The 16,483-nt window shown below is 32.1% G+C and overlaps 2 protein-coding genes across 12 annotated transcripts in view; one reads left to right on the top strand and one right to left on the bottom strand.

The window, feature by feature from the left end:
• The window catches only part of LOC126744960 (glycine receptor subunit alpha-4), an 88,546-nt gene that overhangs the window by 51,776 nt on the left and 20,287 nt on the right, over positions 1-16,483 (bottom strand). For all 11 annotated transcript variants that reach the window (XR_007663381.1, XM_050452578.1, XM_050452580.1 and 8 more), the window contains exons 2-4: positions 1,381-1,531; positions 226-312; positions 34-122 (exon numbers count right to left, since the gene is read on the bottom strand). Coding sequence is in view for 10 of the 11 variants with exons in the window: in XM_050452578.1 (XP_050308535.1) it covers positions 34-122; positions 226-302 (166 nt within the window). In the remaining variant the exon portion in view is untranslated. The remainder of the gene's footprint in view (positions 1-33; positions 123-225; positions 313-1,380; positions 1,532-16,483) is intronic.
• LOC126745299 (putative nuclease HARBI1) lies at positions 13,749-14,321 on the top strand. The gene has a single exon (XM_050453072.1). It carries the CDS (start codon positions 13,749-13,751, stop codon positions 14,319-14,321), a length of 573 nt encoding a protein of 190 aa, XP_050309029.1.

Genomic DNA, 16,483 nt, shown 5'->3' with positions numbered 1-16,483 from the left:
TAAGTATTATATATTATATACATTCCAACTTACCTCTAACTGGTGGCAACAGTCTTTTATCATAGCGTGTAGCCCTTAGAAGGTTATCGAGGATTTCCTTGTCAGATTTTCCTTCTTCGAAGCTGCAAACAAGAAATATCTTGTACAGGAAGGTTTGTTTATGGTTCAGTTAGTTCACCATTGCAACTACTTTAAGCCTGAGAATATGAAGAAAAATTTACTTACATGTCGGATAGTGCCAAGGTTTGCCTAGTCACTAGTAAAATCGCAGCAGCACGAAGGAACATCCAAGGCTGACCCATATTAGGACATCTATAAGAGAAAACACGTAGTAATTAAAATATTGGTTGGATCTAAACCCCAAGAAGTAAACCAGGCATTGAAACCTTCAGCCAGGCACTTAGATAGGCCTTAGATCAATTACATCAAGCAAATATTTATGAACAGACAACTATTCTATAGATCGACCAGAGACGTGAATTTTTAAAACAATTAGGTCACGGTCACAGAAAAAATATGGTCTAAATAAAAAAAAATTCTATTATATGTCAAGGAAATCAAGGAAAATTGTAGGTTTGAGTAAATATGAGCCTATTGAGCTTCAAAACATTTCATTGAGGGTTTTGGTTTATAAAATATGACTGTTTGAATTTTCGCTGAGGTAACAGCTGGTTTGAGCGTTAGGATTAGAGACTTGCTTGAAGCCTAAAATAAACCTTATTAAGAGGATATTTGTGTCCTCTGCAATATCAATTATATTTATTAAGTGATATTGTTCATTGGAAAAAAATCTTTCCAATACCTGGAATTTATCCAAAATTCTTGAAAAAAGTGAAAAAGAGTTTACAAGCTCTTGAAATAAAAATATCTGGAAAAATGCCTTTCGACTGCCTGGAAGAAATAAATAATTGTTTTCTAGTAAATGAAAATTTCAAGGAAATCTTTCTTAATGAATGGAAGAATTGAAAAAAGGCAGTTGAAGTCTATTTTTTGCTGCATAATACATTTCTTTCTACTTAATTGAATTTAAAGAAAAATATTAGCCTAAAGTTACTGGATAAATGAGACAAAAATAACAATAAAAAAGCCTTAACAATTCTCCTTCTTTAATCTTTAAAACCAAATACAAAACATGAAAAGGCAGGTCTGAATGCCCTTCTAACTAAAACATTTCAATGCAATTATCTCCTTTGAACCTCTCTAATCCAATAAATGAAATTTAAGACTACCGTAAAAGAAAATCTAAAAATTCCGCACACAAGTATCGAGCGACAACTTGTCGTCTCAAGCTTTATAAGTAAGAAGTACTGTGCCAAATAAAAAGTTTCCTAATAACAAGCAGCGTATTCCTATAATTATAGAAATTCTTTCCTTACGTACCTTTTCAGAGGAGCATTCTGCGATCCACGCTCACTCTGGACCCTGGAAACCCGGACTAAAAGGAATTCTTGACATTTGATCCAACCCGCTTTTAGTATGCATTGTTTCACGCCCGCCACTTCGGTCTTGTTTATTGTCTCACTTGTTCGCACTGAAACAAACAAAGAAAACAATATTAATTTCATTAAAAAAGTCTATTTTTAAGTCAATGTTTTCCGCAAAATAATATGTCAATCTTGTTTTAAGAATGATGAATTTCGATGAGTCAATTTCATTACATTTATGTGCTCATCAAACAATATTCTTAAGGGCTCTTGGTGCAAAATAAATTAGTTTATTCAATTGATCGAATACTGGGCGTTTTTGGAAAATTGTACAGGATTGAGGAAAATAAGTCCTAGAATCCTAGACATTTTTACTGGTTATTAAATTAGGTTTCATGAAAATTTTGAAAGACCAAGAAGATGCTTACAACAAATTGAGAAGAGAATTTTGTCCATGTAGTATAGGAATTCTAGGGTTCGAATGCCTGGAAGAAAGACAACATGACTGAAAGTAATAGTGAAGAAAGAGCACATATTTCTGGTCTAGGAGACTCTAAAAATTCCCTGAAATAATTTATTAAGGTTTCAGAGAATTTTGAAGAACCAAAGTGTTGAATAGAATTTTTTATTTATTCCAGGCAGTCAAGGCTTTCCAGGATTCAACTGCCTGGAAGAAAGAGAACATGACTGAGGGTTGGTAAAGAAAAAGCACAGATTCCTGAACTAGAAGACCTGAAAATTCCCTAAAAGAATTTATTAAGATTTTAGAGAGTTTTGAAGAATCAAAAAGTTGAATATAATTTTTTATTTATTCCAGGCAGTCCAGGATTTCCAGTATTCAACTTCCTGGAAGAAAGAGAACATGACTAAAGGTAGTGGTAATAAAAGAATACAGATTCCTGGTCTAGAAGACCTAAAAATTCCTAAAATAATTCATTAATGTTTCAGAGAATTTAGAAGAACCAAAGAGTTGAATATAATTAATTATTTATTCCAGGCAGTCCAGGAATTCCAAGATTTACTTTCTGGAAGAAAGATATTATGACTGAAGGTAGTGGTAAAGAAAGAGCACAGATTCCTGGACTCGAAGACCTAAAAATTCCCTGAAATAATTCATTAAGGTTTCAGAGAATTTTGAAGAACCGAAGAGTTGAATATAATTAATTATTTATTCCAGGCAGTCCAGTAATTCCAGTATTTAACTTCTTGGAAGAAAGACAACATGACTGAAGGTAGTGGTAAAAAAAGAGCACAGATTCCTGGACTAGAGGACCTGAAAATTCCCTAAAAGAATTTATTAAGGTTTCAGAAAATTTTGAAGAACCAAAGAGTTGAATATAATGAATTATTTATTCCAGGCATTCCAGGAACTCTAGGATTCAACTTCTTGAAAAAAAGACAACACGACTAAAGGTAGTGGTAAAGAAGGAGCACAGATTCCTGGACTAGAAGACCTAAAAATTCCCTCAAATAATTCATTAAGGTTTCAGACAAATTTCAAAAACTGAAGAGTCAAATGTAATTTTTTATTTATTCAAGGCAGACCAGGATTTCCAGGATTCAACTGCCTGGAAAAAAGACAATATGACTTAAGGTAGTGGTAATGAAAGAATACAGATTCCTGGTCTAGAAGACCTAAAAATCCCTGAAATAATTTATTAAAGTTTTAGAGAATTTTGAAGAACCGAAGAGCTTATTGCAATAGTAGAAATAAAAATAAAAATAAAAAGTGTAATATATGTACAGGACACAAACGAAAAGAAACAAGAATAAACCTACAGTACCTAATTTAAGAAAAACATTATTAATACAAATACAAATTTAATACAAATACAAATACCAGGGGCAATAATAAAATTAAACTAATTTCAAGATTTACCTCCTGGAAGAAAGACAACATGACTGAAGATAGTGGTAAAGAAAGAGCACAGATTCCTGGTATAGAAGACTCTAAAAATTCCCTCAGATAATTCATTAAGGTTTCAGACAAATTTCAAAAACTGGAGATTTAAATGTAATTTCTTATTTATTCCAGGCAGTTCAGGAATTCCAAGATTTACTTCCTGGAAGAAAGGCAACAAGGGTGAACATGGTAGTGGTAAAGAAAGAGACAGATTCCTGATCTAGAAGACCTAAGAATTCCCTGAAATAATTCATTAAAGTTTCAGTGAATTTTAAAGAACCAAAGATTTGAATGTAATTTTTTATTTCTTCCAGGCAGTCCAGGAATTCCAGGATTTAACTTTCTGGAAGAAAAACAACATGACTGAAGGTAACCGTAAAAAAAACAGATTCCTAGTCTAGAAGACCTGAAAATTCCCTGAATTAATTCATTTTTTTATTTATTCCAGATAGTCCAGTAATTCCAGGATTCAACTCTCTGGAAGAAAGACAATGTAATGGAAAGTACTGGTGAAGAAATGAGAGGTAGGTCACATTGAAATAATTAAGGATTGTCCCATTTATGAGATTCGATTCGAGATTGTTGATTTTTGTGCAGGGAGTTGGGTAAAACATTCTTTTAGTAATATACATTTTTTTTCAATGTGCCTTTAACCTAAAAATCAAGGAAATAAGACTCTTTAAAGGGTTATACAAAAATTACTCCAGGTTCCATAACTGTACAAAGAGTTGGGAACATTTTTTTTTTAAAGTTGTAATTTTTTCACACATCCATAACTCAAAAACGAAAAAAGTTAGACCCTTTAAAGAACTGTATGTACATTATCTTATTCAGGTTTAATAATATTGTTTAACTGTAAAACGATTTAAGTAAAACTTCTTGAGTTATTAGGTTTTTGGGCCAGTTAACTGCATGCGGACCTACACCCACTAAAACTCAATTTATTAAAAAACTATTTAACGAAAAAATATCAAACAAATTGCATTGCATTAAAAACATTATGCTGAATAAAACTGGTTTCAGGTGCAAAAGGAGCCGAATGCACTTTTCGAGTTATCGGGTTTCAAGTACAGTTGACTGTCCATGGGCTCTATACCCAATAAAACTCACTTATTGAAAAAAATATGATATAAATTGTACTGTTTTAAGTGAAACTTTTCGAGTTATCGGAGTACTGGTACAAAAGTAATCAATAAATCTAAGCATGCCTGTAACTCTAACTAAGAGGCAAAAATGTTACATTATAGAAAAATTAAAAAAATATATATAAGTACTTCATTTAACGTGCTTGTTAATTTGTACTATATTTTTCTTCTATTTTTATATTTTATTTAATTTAAACCACTAACTATTGCATAATTAAATAGAGTTTAAATCAATTATAGCACTCAACATTTGAACGTTCTGTCCGATTTCCCACTATCCCTAAAAATAGATCTACGAATTAACCATGAATAAATTACGATCCCCTTTTGAAATTACCTTTTAGAACCTTATTAAATTTTCAATTCGATATTGACGATTCCACGAAAACAACCCGGACTGTTGCTTTTCAAACATTTATAACTGGTTTATTATTTCAGGCATTAAGAGGTCAAGGTATTAGAAAAAGTTCTCCTGTACGGGAAAATTCATGCATAGAACTTCGTCAAAGTACACTTAGTAGTCCAGAGGTAATTAAGGAAAAAAAATTATGGTTAAAAATGTCCCGTGGGTCTGAGAGTTTTAATCGAGTTTACAATTCGCCGATGAGGAAATTAAAATTTCCTCCACTGTTCAACGCAATTTCGATGTCGGCACGAAAACATCGACCGAATAATAATTGCTAGCGATTAAATTAAAAACTCGATAGGAATGGATGATTTTTTTATGACTGAAAATACGGACTTTATATTTATATTGCTGATTGATAAGCACAATTAATTTTACCGCTTTAATATGTCACAGAATAGTAGTGTTATCGGTAAACTGACCCATTGATTGGCGTATTAGAGAATTTAAATGAGCTCCATAATGCACGCAATGAATTTCTTGAAAATCTAAGCGTAGTTTCAAAAAATTCAAATTCAAAGTTTAAAAAATTCAAAAATTTCGAAGGTATTCGAAAAAATCGATTTTATTTTTTTCTGACCCTATTTCTGATCCGATTTTAAAATAAATGCTACATGATGGTGTTAATACGACGTTTCGTCTTTTGGCAACCATCATTCTGTACTTTGGTAGAATAAAGGCCAATGTCCATTTCAGCTGTTTTGAGAAAAACAGGGTTAATGAGATGGATTGACTTTATATTTTTATAAATTCCTACTTTACTTATTTTTGGGATTTTAAATATTAAGAAGGGATTCTTTTTGAAAATGTATTGTTAGTCTTCTAGATTGCAAAAAAAATGGACATTGGCCAAGGCAGTATTAAAGAGCTAATGGACATCGGCCTTTTTGCTACAATAAAACAATCCCAATTACGAAAATAATCTTTATTTATACACGAAATTCGTAATTTTTAGCATTAGAAAATTAATTTTCTGTGGCCATAAATCTTTACTGCTTATGATACCTACACTAAAATAACAGAGAAAGTTAGTTATTTTCTTCATGCTCAGGGTCTTGTATATCTTCAACATTTAAGTCGGAAGATCTTTATAAGCTCTCATAAAATAGTTTGTTATAATCGCTAATGTAAGGCAGCAAATCTAACAAATCTTTGATTTTAAGATCTGCCAATGGTAGAGGTTCTTGATTTATAGGTTTAGGCACATCAATATCCAGAATCGCAGGCCGGTTTCGTATAGAACCATTTCTCAAGTCAACAACCTTAAACTCTTTACTATCGTTAAAGTTCGTTTTGTAAAAAATCTGAAACTGGTGTTCAACGGAGAACTTCATCCATTTAATCCGCATCCATGGAACAGCTTCACCAATCTAATTTTTCCGTCAAAAGGCTGTTAAAATTTAGGAAGTCTTTTTGTAACATTTCCTTAACTTGAAGGGGTGGATTTCGGCGCACAGTTCTTATAAAATTCGTCCAGTCATGGGGGACTTCTATTTCAGCAGTCGTTTTTTTCTTGCATATTTCGATTGCTGCATGGATTGTGTCGGTCTCCATACGAGTATGACCAGGCTCCATAAATTTGTGGTTAATTTCTTGCAAATTATGTCCTAGATCTTGACATTCTTTCAAGACATAGCTCATCATAGTACACATAAAAATATTTCTGTTTTGCCCCGAACATGAATCACTATAAAGATTTAAAACTTTCGTTTCCTTTGGTAATGACAAGATGTATTTTCGGACGCATGAAGCAATTTCTTGACCTCCACGAGCAGCAATTGTCCCAAATTGCCGGCAGTTGAAGTCTAGAGTTGTCTTTTATAAAAAGAAACGCCATTACGGAAATATGATGTAGGTAAGCACTTTTGTAGTTCGAATGATGCAACAACAAATTTGATGTCTTTCTTGCTGTTTTCTTTATCTAATGACTTAAGTTTGTAAGCCATTTCAGAGAGGTTTAAGTGAGCGTTTCTTTGTTTCAAAACTTCAATTTTAGTTTTTTCTTCTTCTATAAGATTTTTACCATCAAATGTCTTTAACTTTACATTTAAACTGTCACATTTAGGGCAAGTGATGTTCGCAGGGGCATGAAATGAAAAGAATGTTGAATTGAATGAAAATGAATTCTTCATTAAAAATCTGAATGAGTTACTTATTATATTGGGTATTACGTCACTTATAGCAAAAATCAATTTAGAAATTTTTATCTCACACGCTCAACAATTGAAAAGAAGAAGAAAATAGACTTATTCACGTATTTAAAAGAAATATGAACTTAAATCTGTAACGATACCGTTCGATATACTTAATTTAATTTAAGTTCAATAAGTTTTAAATACAATAATTTACTTGAGGTATAATAGATTTTTTATATACGTAGGAGCTGAGGTTCAATCTAATAATCTCTGAGCTCGTTTCTTCTTTTCAATATCCTACCTAACTTTGTTATGAATATTATAATTAAAAAATGATAAAAAACAACAAGAAGACCTACTTTTTTTAAAAATACCTAATTTGAACCTTGAAGGTTTGTTTGAAGGTAAAACGTAATACCCAATATAATAAGTAACTCATTATGAATTCGTCACAACAATACAGATTTTAATTAAAAATCTGTCTGTAAAGTGACTCTTTTTCGGGGCTTACTGTTCCTCGCAATATTGAATGTAAAGTCGATACATTTGGGCAATTGAAAGATCGGGACTTAAATATTTTTTTCATGTCCTCTCTCTAGAGTAATGACTGCTATATGTAGGAAAAGTATTAATATGTGATTTAATAAAATCTCTTTTTTCCTCGGTAACTTTATAATGATTTTGATGTTTTCCCCGACCGTCTGAAGAGCAAATATTTGAATCATTTAATCTTTTTTTTTCGACAATTACTCTCACTTTTTTAAGGGTCAAATCAAAAGTATTTAGGTACATTTTCTGATAAACCTCCAAATTCTTGTGATCTTCATTTGTGAGAAAGTACTTTCTTGAAAAGTTTCTTTGACTGGGTTTAATTTGCTTATCAGCTAATTTTCTTTGTCGTTCTCTAAATTTTGCACATTCCCTAACAGTTTCCGCTATAAACTGATCTTGACCATGCCTTGATAAATTGTAGAAATCTCTAAATAGATTCTGCCTTTGGACATCTTCAATTTTCTGCCAATATTTTAGTTTACATTCGCATGGCTCCTTTAGATCTTTTGCCCTATGTAAGATTCCTTTTTTTGTCTTATGTTCTTTTCCTTTTTCTTTGCGATCCCTTCTTTCATTTTTCATTCCTTACACGTTTTTTAGTTTTTTCTCAGTCATCTCTGCAAAATTTCCAGGGTCCTTTTGCTCATTTTGATAATTTAACGTTATGCAAACACAGAACACAGTTTACTAATAATATAATAAATTACACTAAAAATTTGAGGTTATAAAAACTAGGTACGCCTTAAAATCTTAAGGCTAATCTCCTAAATAAAATAATACAAAAGGGCCAATGGCCATATTATGGACTTTGGCCATTTAATTTATTCTTCTAATATATTGAAAAGTCCAGAGATTGACCTTTTTTCTATTAACTAGAATTGGACATAGGCCTTTGTGTATTTTGTTTATTTCGCTAAAACACAAGTATTTTGGACTTTGGCCTTTTCAATAATGTTAAGTCATTAATAAACTAACTTCCTATGCCTATAACTCAAATATGGGAAATTTGGACATTGACCCTTTTTCTACCAAGGTACAGCATTAACGTTGGGTTTTTTTATAGGCTCTATATTCGGTTCTTGCATTTTTTAAATCTTTGCAAAATTTCCTCTTTAATAATGTTTATTCACAAGTAAATTTTTTTATTTTTAAAAATCTGAATTTAAAAAAAAAATCCTAATTTATCGTAGTAGGCTGTGCTAAAACTGAGTTATTTTATTATTTAAAGTCATTTTCCATTTTATTTTACAAAATTACATTAAATGCCTGGAAAATATTTAAACAATGATTGAAATGCTTGCAAGGGGTAAAAATTTCCTAAGGGTGATTTTTTCATGGATTTAAGGATGTTTTATAAAATAAATTTTATGTTTAGCATGCTTAAAAGCCCTATAAACCGTTTATTGATTATTTTTTTAACAATCAAGTCTTACAATTGAAAATTCGTCGACTTCAAGTGATAGACTTAAGAATTTCTTAAAAATATATTTTTTTTAGAATCCTTAACGTTTTTTTATTGTTTTTTTTATCAGAGTCAGAATTGATTAGTTTATTGATTATTTATAGATTTTATTTTAAGGGTGATTTTTTCATGGATTTGAAGATATTTTATAAAATAAACTTTTTGTTTAGCATGCTAAGAAACCCTTTATTGATTATTTTTTTAATGAAATAATATAGAAAATTTATCCAGTTTCCTGGAAAACCTACAGAGTTACATTAAGAGTAATTACAATAAATAATCACTCCAACTATCTGGAAAATAAAAAAACTTGATTCTCAAAGCCTGGAAAAATTTTTTCCAAATTTTTTTCCAAACTTAAAAAAATCTTATAAAGCGTTAAATTAAGTAAAGACCTAAAGTGAAATAAAAACAATATATTGCAATATTATACATACAGGGTGGCCATTTGAAAACGAAACAGAGCCTATTTTGGGTCCCTCAGAACATTTGCGAAAAAATCCTCGGACCCGTCAACTTTTGATTCACGGGGGAACCATTATTTTGCAAGTTTCGCCCTTCTGAGGGTTCTTGTCGCCCTAGCGAGGGTGACAAGGGCCCTCAAAATTTTAAATGGAACGAGTGATACCTTATTTTGAAGGTATTTTTATGTGGATTATAACCCTAAAGTTTTAAATCGTTACTATTTGCCTAGTCGATACAGGGGCTAATAAAAGTTACAAAAACATGTCAACATTTTTTATGAAAAAAAATGCTTGTAAATTTAGCAGTTAAATAAATACAAAAAATTTTGTTCTCCTACATTGTGAACCGTACTTTCTGTTGTTTTTTTTTTAATACCCGTAGGTATCTATGCCAATTCTGCAAGGGAACTCTTGGTTATTGTTGAGACTGTTATTATAGCAACATTTTGAAGTTTAATAGTGGTTGTCAATTACTGCTGTCAGATCATAGTGTGTCAAACAAATAGCTCTTTAAAGTTAGTTAGTTACAATATTGAGTGTGATAATGGTTTATTCACTTGCTGAAAGAGTTGAAATAATTTCTCTTTTCTTTGCGAACAATGAAAATGCTTACAGAACTGCCCAGCTCTTTAACACACTACAACACCCTAATCGACAGGTCCATCGCAAGGACATATTTAGGGAAACTGGGTCTGTGGCTAATAAAAAGCGCGAAATGTGCTTCCAGCATCCAGTGATGAATGAAGCTCCAGAAGTAGCTATTTTAGGCCATATTGTGCAAGATCCTACATTGAGGCTACAAGTTTCATCCGTACAAAATGCATCTCGTACAAGAACTAAACGAAGACGATTTTGATAGGCGAGTACAGTGAAACTATATCTGAACAAGCCGCCAATGATCCACACTTTCTATTTAATGTATGTTTTTCTGACGAATGCTCCTTTTTCCTAAATGGTACTGTGAATCGTCGCTATTGGGCTGATTCAAATATTTCGTGAGGTGCATACACAACATCCTGAAAAAAGACCTCAGCAAATTCACGGTGATCAGTAGAGAAACTGATGGAAGATACGGCTTTACAATCAATAACACACCAAAAGACAGAGTAAGACATTTATTGGGTTAATAATGATCAATGATAATTAGGAGCATTTACAGGAGATCATGTGTAGAAGAGAGAAAGCAAGAGCCACCTTCTGTTGGTGTTGGTTAAAGTGTTCAAACAAATGGCAAAATCAGACTCCTCCTATGCTATATATTTCTCTAATCTTTTCTAGTATATGCACATTAACCATGGCAAAACAAAGAAAACTTCAGGCCTTCGAAATGTGGCTTTCCAGGAGGATATCATGGATGGATAGAGTGACCATTAAGGCAGCGATGGAGAGATTGAAGAAAGCTTGAATATTTCGGAAATACTGTGAGGAACTAAAGCAAATATCACCTTTTAAAGTACGTTTTCCAAGGGAAAGTTTATGGCAGAAGATAACCAGGAAGAAGGAGAATATCATGACTTAAAACTTGAAGAACATGGTACTCAAAACTTTTACTGAACCTTTTAAAGGATTGGTGAACAAAGTCATCACATCCAGGATAATTGCCAATATTTGAAACGAATAGGCACTTAAAGAAGAATAAGAAGTCGAAGAAGATGTACATTAATATCAAACAATGCCTCTACAATTCCCAGGCCATTCTAAAAACCAAACTGAATGTACTCTTCCATTTATTACTCTCAAATATATCTCTACGTGACTAATTAGACTAAGTGTTCTATAGTCTTTGCATTTGGTTGATCTATTCTTCCTCGAGATCATGAAATGTTAATTTAAGCCAATTTATCTGCATTATTTTTATAGTTGGAGTTTGTGAGGCTGTTATGAGCCCACTTAATCAGGTCCAGTTGCTTTTCCATTTTGACTAGTTTTATCGCTCTTTCTACTTCATTTCTAGTAATTCTAGGCTGTCGTGATGTAGTATCATTTGCATCACATCCAGATCTTTCATAATTCCTTCAATCTATTAAGTTGACCTATATTTTTTAATTTGTTTCCATCTTGGTCTTCTAGGGTTAGTCAATTATTGCCGCTAACTTGATTCAGTTTTTTATTTAAATTAAACAAGTCGTGTTTTTCTTCTCTTCTCTCTGCTGTCTTCTTCTTTCTACTGTCTCTTGTAAATTACTTGTAATGTTTACTCTAATGGTGGCTTCATCTTTGGGTTTGTCCTTATTCAGTGTAGTTGTTCTGTTGTACTTCCTGACTATGTTGATGATTATTAGTTGCTTTTCTAATTAGAACGTTGCAAGTATATCTCCTCTGTCATTACGTGTACCCAAGCCATAGGATCCTGTTTTGTTTAACCAGTTTTGGCACCCATAACAATGATAACCCGATCTGTATCATTATTAAAGCCATTGTTCATCATCTTTGATTGATAATGAATAATCTCCATTTGTGTGTTATGGACTGTCTTTGACTACGAAACTACTACTGTTCCAACTTGAGACCAACGCATTTCATTTATTCCAAGTTTACTGACCTGATCTCTTCATCTCTTTTAAAACTTACTCCTTATGCTACATGTACCGATTCTATGTATTTTTAATAGATCAAATTTGACACTAGTTTATTGGCCAATTCTTAGCACTAGTTGGTTTTCAATCAATATTTTTCTATATATTCTCTTCATGATCCGAAGATATTTAAACATTTCCTACATTTGTTACACTCAGAGGGAATTCCCGAAAGGGAATCGTCCAACCACCCCAGAAATTTTGCAAAATGTTCGGGAAAGGTTTGAACAAAACCTGTATTATTGTATGGAAGTCGAAGTCCAACATTTTGAACATTTATTAGCCCCTGTATCGACTAGGCAAATAGTAGTGATTTAAAACTTTAGGGTTATAATCCACATAAAAATACCTTTAAAATAAGGTATCGCTCGACCCCCCGTTCCATTTAAAATTTTGGGGGCCCTTGTCACCCCCGCTAGGGCTTTGCCCTCAGGGGGGCGAAACTAGCAAAGAAATGTTTCTCTCTTGAATCAAAAATTGACGGGTCCGCAAATGTTCTGAGGGACCCAAAATAGGCTCTGTTTCGTTTTCAAATGGCCACCCTGTATATTGTAAATACCTGCAAGACGTGGTAAAATTACCTTAAAATCTTAGAATAAAATAAAATTTAATTACAAATTCCTGGTATAATATACAAATACTCAAAAGCTCTGGAAACTATTAAAAGTTATTTCAGAAATTCCAAAAATTAAAAATTGAACGCCAAAACGTATTTAGAATATTAAAATTTAAAGAAAAGTTATTTGAAATACCCGGAACACGTGAAAAATGATTCCAAACTAAATTTTATTTCAAATGCCTTGACTAATATCAAAAAAATCTAAATTAAAAATTGAAAACAAAAACATTAAAAAAGAAAAATTATTTAAATGCGAGGCCATTTTTAGGTCGTATTTGGTCCACGGACGTTTTATGACCCAAAATGACGTCCGAGCGACGTCACTTTAACGTCAGTACAAGACGTTTTCATGTCGTCCTGATTAGTCATTTCAGGATAATCGTTCATACACAATGGCGTCCAGTTTGTGATCTTTAAAATGACTTTCATTTACTATATTGGTAAATATTGAGAATTTTTTAATACATAATCCATTAACAAACAAAATCAAAATGTTAAGGTAAAAAAGTAACAAAAAAGAGACATTGGGTGAAATGCATAAAAAGTAGTATCTGCTAATGCTTCAAGTATGTACTATATTTCTAAAGTTTATACTACACTAATGAAGCATTTACTACTCTCTGTAGCATATACTACTCTGTACGCGATACATAGTAGAAGGTGCTATGCTTTGGAAGTATCTACTAGTTATAGTAGTAGTTACTACAGTTTAAATGAAGTTGGTGTTTGACAAACTTCGGCCCTAGCAATCAAAGTGTTTTAGTAAAAAATGGCAGTTTTTATGGATGTGCATCGTCAAAAAGTATATAAACAAAGAAAAGAATACAATAATGACGATTTATATCCAAAATTATTTAGGTAATTACCATAAATTTAATAGATTTTTCTATCCCAATCATCTAATCACGCTTTGGTATTTTAGATTTAACAGAGAAAATGTAGAGTGGCTTAGACCGGTGAACCGGTGGAAACAAGGGGTGGAGCCCTGTCACCGACTCGGAAAATGAAGGTTTTTTTGAGAAGTTTAGGTGTTTCTAGTAAATTAACTTTGTAATTTGAAAAATGTATATAACTTTTCTTACAGCAGATCCTGGATTTCAGCCAGGAGTTGGTGTTGATCTAGACGTCAATCAAAGCACTGTTTCCAGAACCTTAGCCACGGTATCTAAAGCAATTTATTCAAAAAGAAACAATTGGATAAAGTTCCCCAACACTAACGAATTGCTTACAGTTGCTATTAATGAGGGAGCACGTGGTGAGCGAATGCCCAGGGTTATAGCTGTTATTGACTGTACCCATGTAAAAATAACAAAACCATCTATTCACGGTGATGAATACGTGAACAGAAAAGGGGTATGCTCAATAAATGTTCAAGCTACTTGTAATGCCCGAGAAATGTTTACAAGTGTAGATGCATCTTGGCCAGACTCCGTACACGATAGTCGAATTTGGCGAAACTCCATAGTGCATGGAATTATGTATAATAATGTGCACGAAGCAGCTTTATTAGGTGATGAAAGATATGGTGTTGCCCCGTGGTTATTGACACCATATAAAAATCCAACTACACCAATGCAAGAAAATTATAATTTAATCCATGCAAAGGAACGATGTGTCATAGAGCGCTGCAGTTAAAACGACGTTTTCCAATGCTCCAGTATACTTTTCGCCTAAAAACTGAAAACATTCCGGAACATATTGTGACTGCATTTGTAGTACTTCACAATATAGCTAAATATCTACAAGATCCATACCATGATTTTGATCGAATTGAGATGAAAGTTCAGCATCCCAATGAACTAATGCCAGAGGGTAATCAAGCACCAATTCGAAATCAAGGTACACAACGCAGAAATGAAGTTGCTGAGTTTTTATTTCGTAATGATAACTAACATACTTAATAATTTAAGTTATAATTATAATAATTATATACTAAATAGGTAACTTATGAAATGTTCAATAATAAACTAAGTATAAAAAAGATACTACGCATGCATACTAGTGGATACTACGCCTCATATTATATTTAAATTATGGGCTCATATGTAGATTTTATATTCCTGTTAATAATCCAATATGTCCCGCCTAATTAAATGGTCAACTTACTGCCCACCAGCTTTGGCAAAATTGACCAATGCAATCGCGGTCCGTTCTTGAGCTTCGGCTGAAGACTGTTGAGCTCGAGAAGCAGAAATTTGGGCTTCGGCTGCTTCAATTTGTCTTCGTAGACAGGTCTTTTGTAGATGAATAAGTGTTTCCTCCTTATCAGCTGCTTTAGAACCTTTAGGTGTCATGACTTGTTTAGAGCCAGATTTAGAACTGAGGAAGTCATCTTCACTGTTTTGGAAGGAAACATAAATCTCATTGCTTACACCGGCTTGACATGCACCTGGTACTCTGTGTAGAACTGGGTTTTCTCCTACATTCCATATGACTCCACTGATTGCTGGAGCCGAAGTTTGTCAAACACCAACTTCATTTAAACTGTAGTAAATACTACTACAACTAGTAGATAATTCCAAGTATAAACTTTAGAAATGTAGTACATACTTGAAGCATTAGCATATATGTCAAGAATTGAACTCGGGATCACCTGCACCATATTTACCTTACCACAAATACACACTAAGGCGGCTTGGTTTATTAATACATAAAAGGGGGTTATGCAATAATTTATCATCTAAAATTTAGATTTTTGACACTTTGGAATTTTATGTTTTATTTTTATTTTATTTTATTTACGCCATTCAACGGATTTACATACAATAACTGAATGGGAAAAATGGAAAAAATACAATTGCAATCAATAATAATAAGAAAATGCTTAAAAAAAAGTAATACAAAAGTTAAAAAAAAAAGAAAAAAAAATGTTTTACTGAGAAAAGTATAAAATATATAAACGTTATAAGTTGTCAATATTTTTGTACCGAATGTTTCCTCAATAAATTTAACTAAAAAATGTTTGTTTTATGTTGTTATACTTACAAATAAATAAATAAATACATATATTTATATATATATATATATATATTTGGGATTTAAATAAAAATGTTTTGTTTATATTCAAAAAATTCTCAAATTCTCATCGTCAATAAATATTTGACGTCTTGTAGGCGTCTTTTTCACTTCCGTTAAAGACGTCTTTTAGCCTTTATTCAGGACGTTTCAGCGACATTCAGTTTTCTGTAAAACCTACAGAATTACATTAAGAGTCATAAAAAATCACTCTAACTATCTTGAAAATAGAAAAACTGGTTCAAAAAGCCTAGAAAATTTTTTCCCATTTTTTTTCCAAATTTAAAAAAAAATCTTATAAATGCAAAGCGTTAAATTAAATAAAGACCTTAAGTGAAATAAAAACATTATAGTGCAATATTATACATATATGGCAAATACCTGCAAAACGTGGAAAAATTACCTCAAAATCTTGAAATAAAACAAAATTTAACTACAAAAACTCTGGAAACTATTAAACCCTATTTTAAAATATTAAAATTTAAAGAAAATTGATTTAAAATACCCGGAAGACGTGAAAAATGATTGAAAAGTCCTGAAATAAAACCAAGTTTTATTCCAAATGCCTTGATTAATAAGAAAATTAAAAAAAAATCTGGAATCGAGGTCATTTTTAGGTCGCATTTGGTCCACAGGCGTTATATATATTACATAAATATTTGACGTCTTGTAGACGTCTTTTAGCCTTTATTCACAACATTTTCCTCTCAAAAATCTCAAGAGAATCAACTTAAATCTGCGTATAATAAATAATAAGTTCGTGGTGCTAAGAATTCACTCTG

The sequence above is a fragment of the Anthonomus grandis genome, chromosome 15 (genome assembly GCF_022605725.1).
Source record: "Anthonomus grandis grandis chromosome 15, icAntGran1.3, whole genome shotgun sequence".
NCBI lineage: Eukaryota > Metazoa > Arthropoda > Insecta > Coleoptera > Curculionidae > Anthonomus > Anthonomus grandis.
This window is presented reverse-complemented; position numbering and strand designations above follow the sequence as displayed.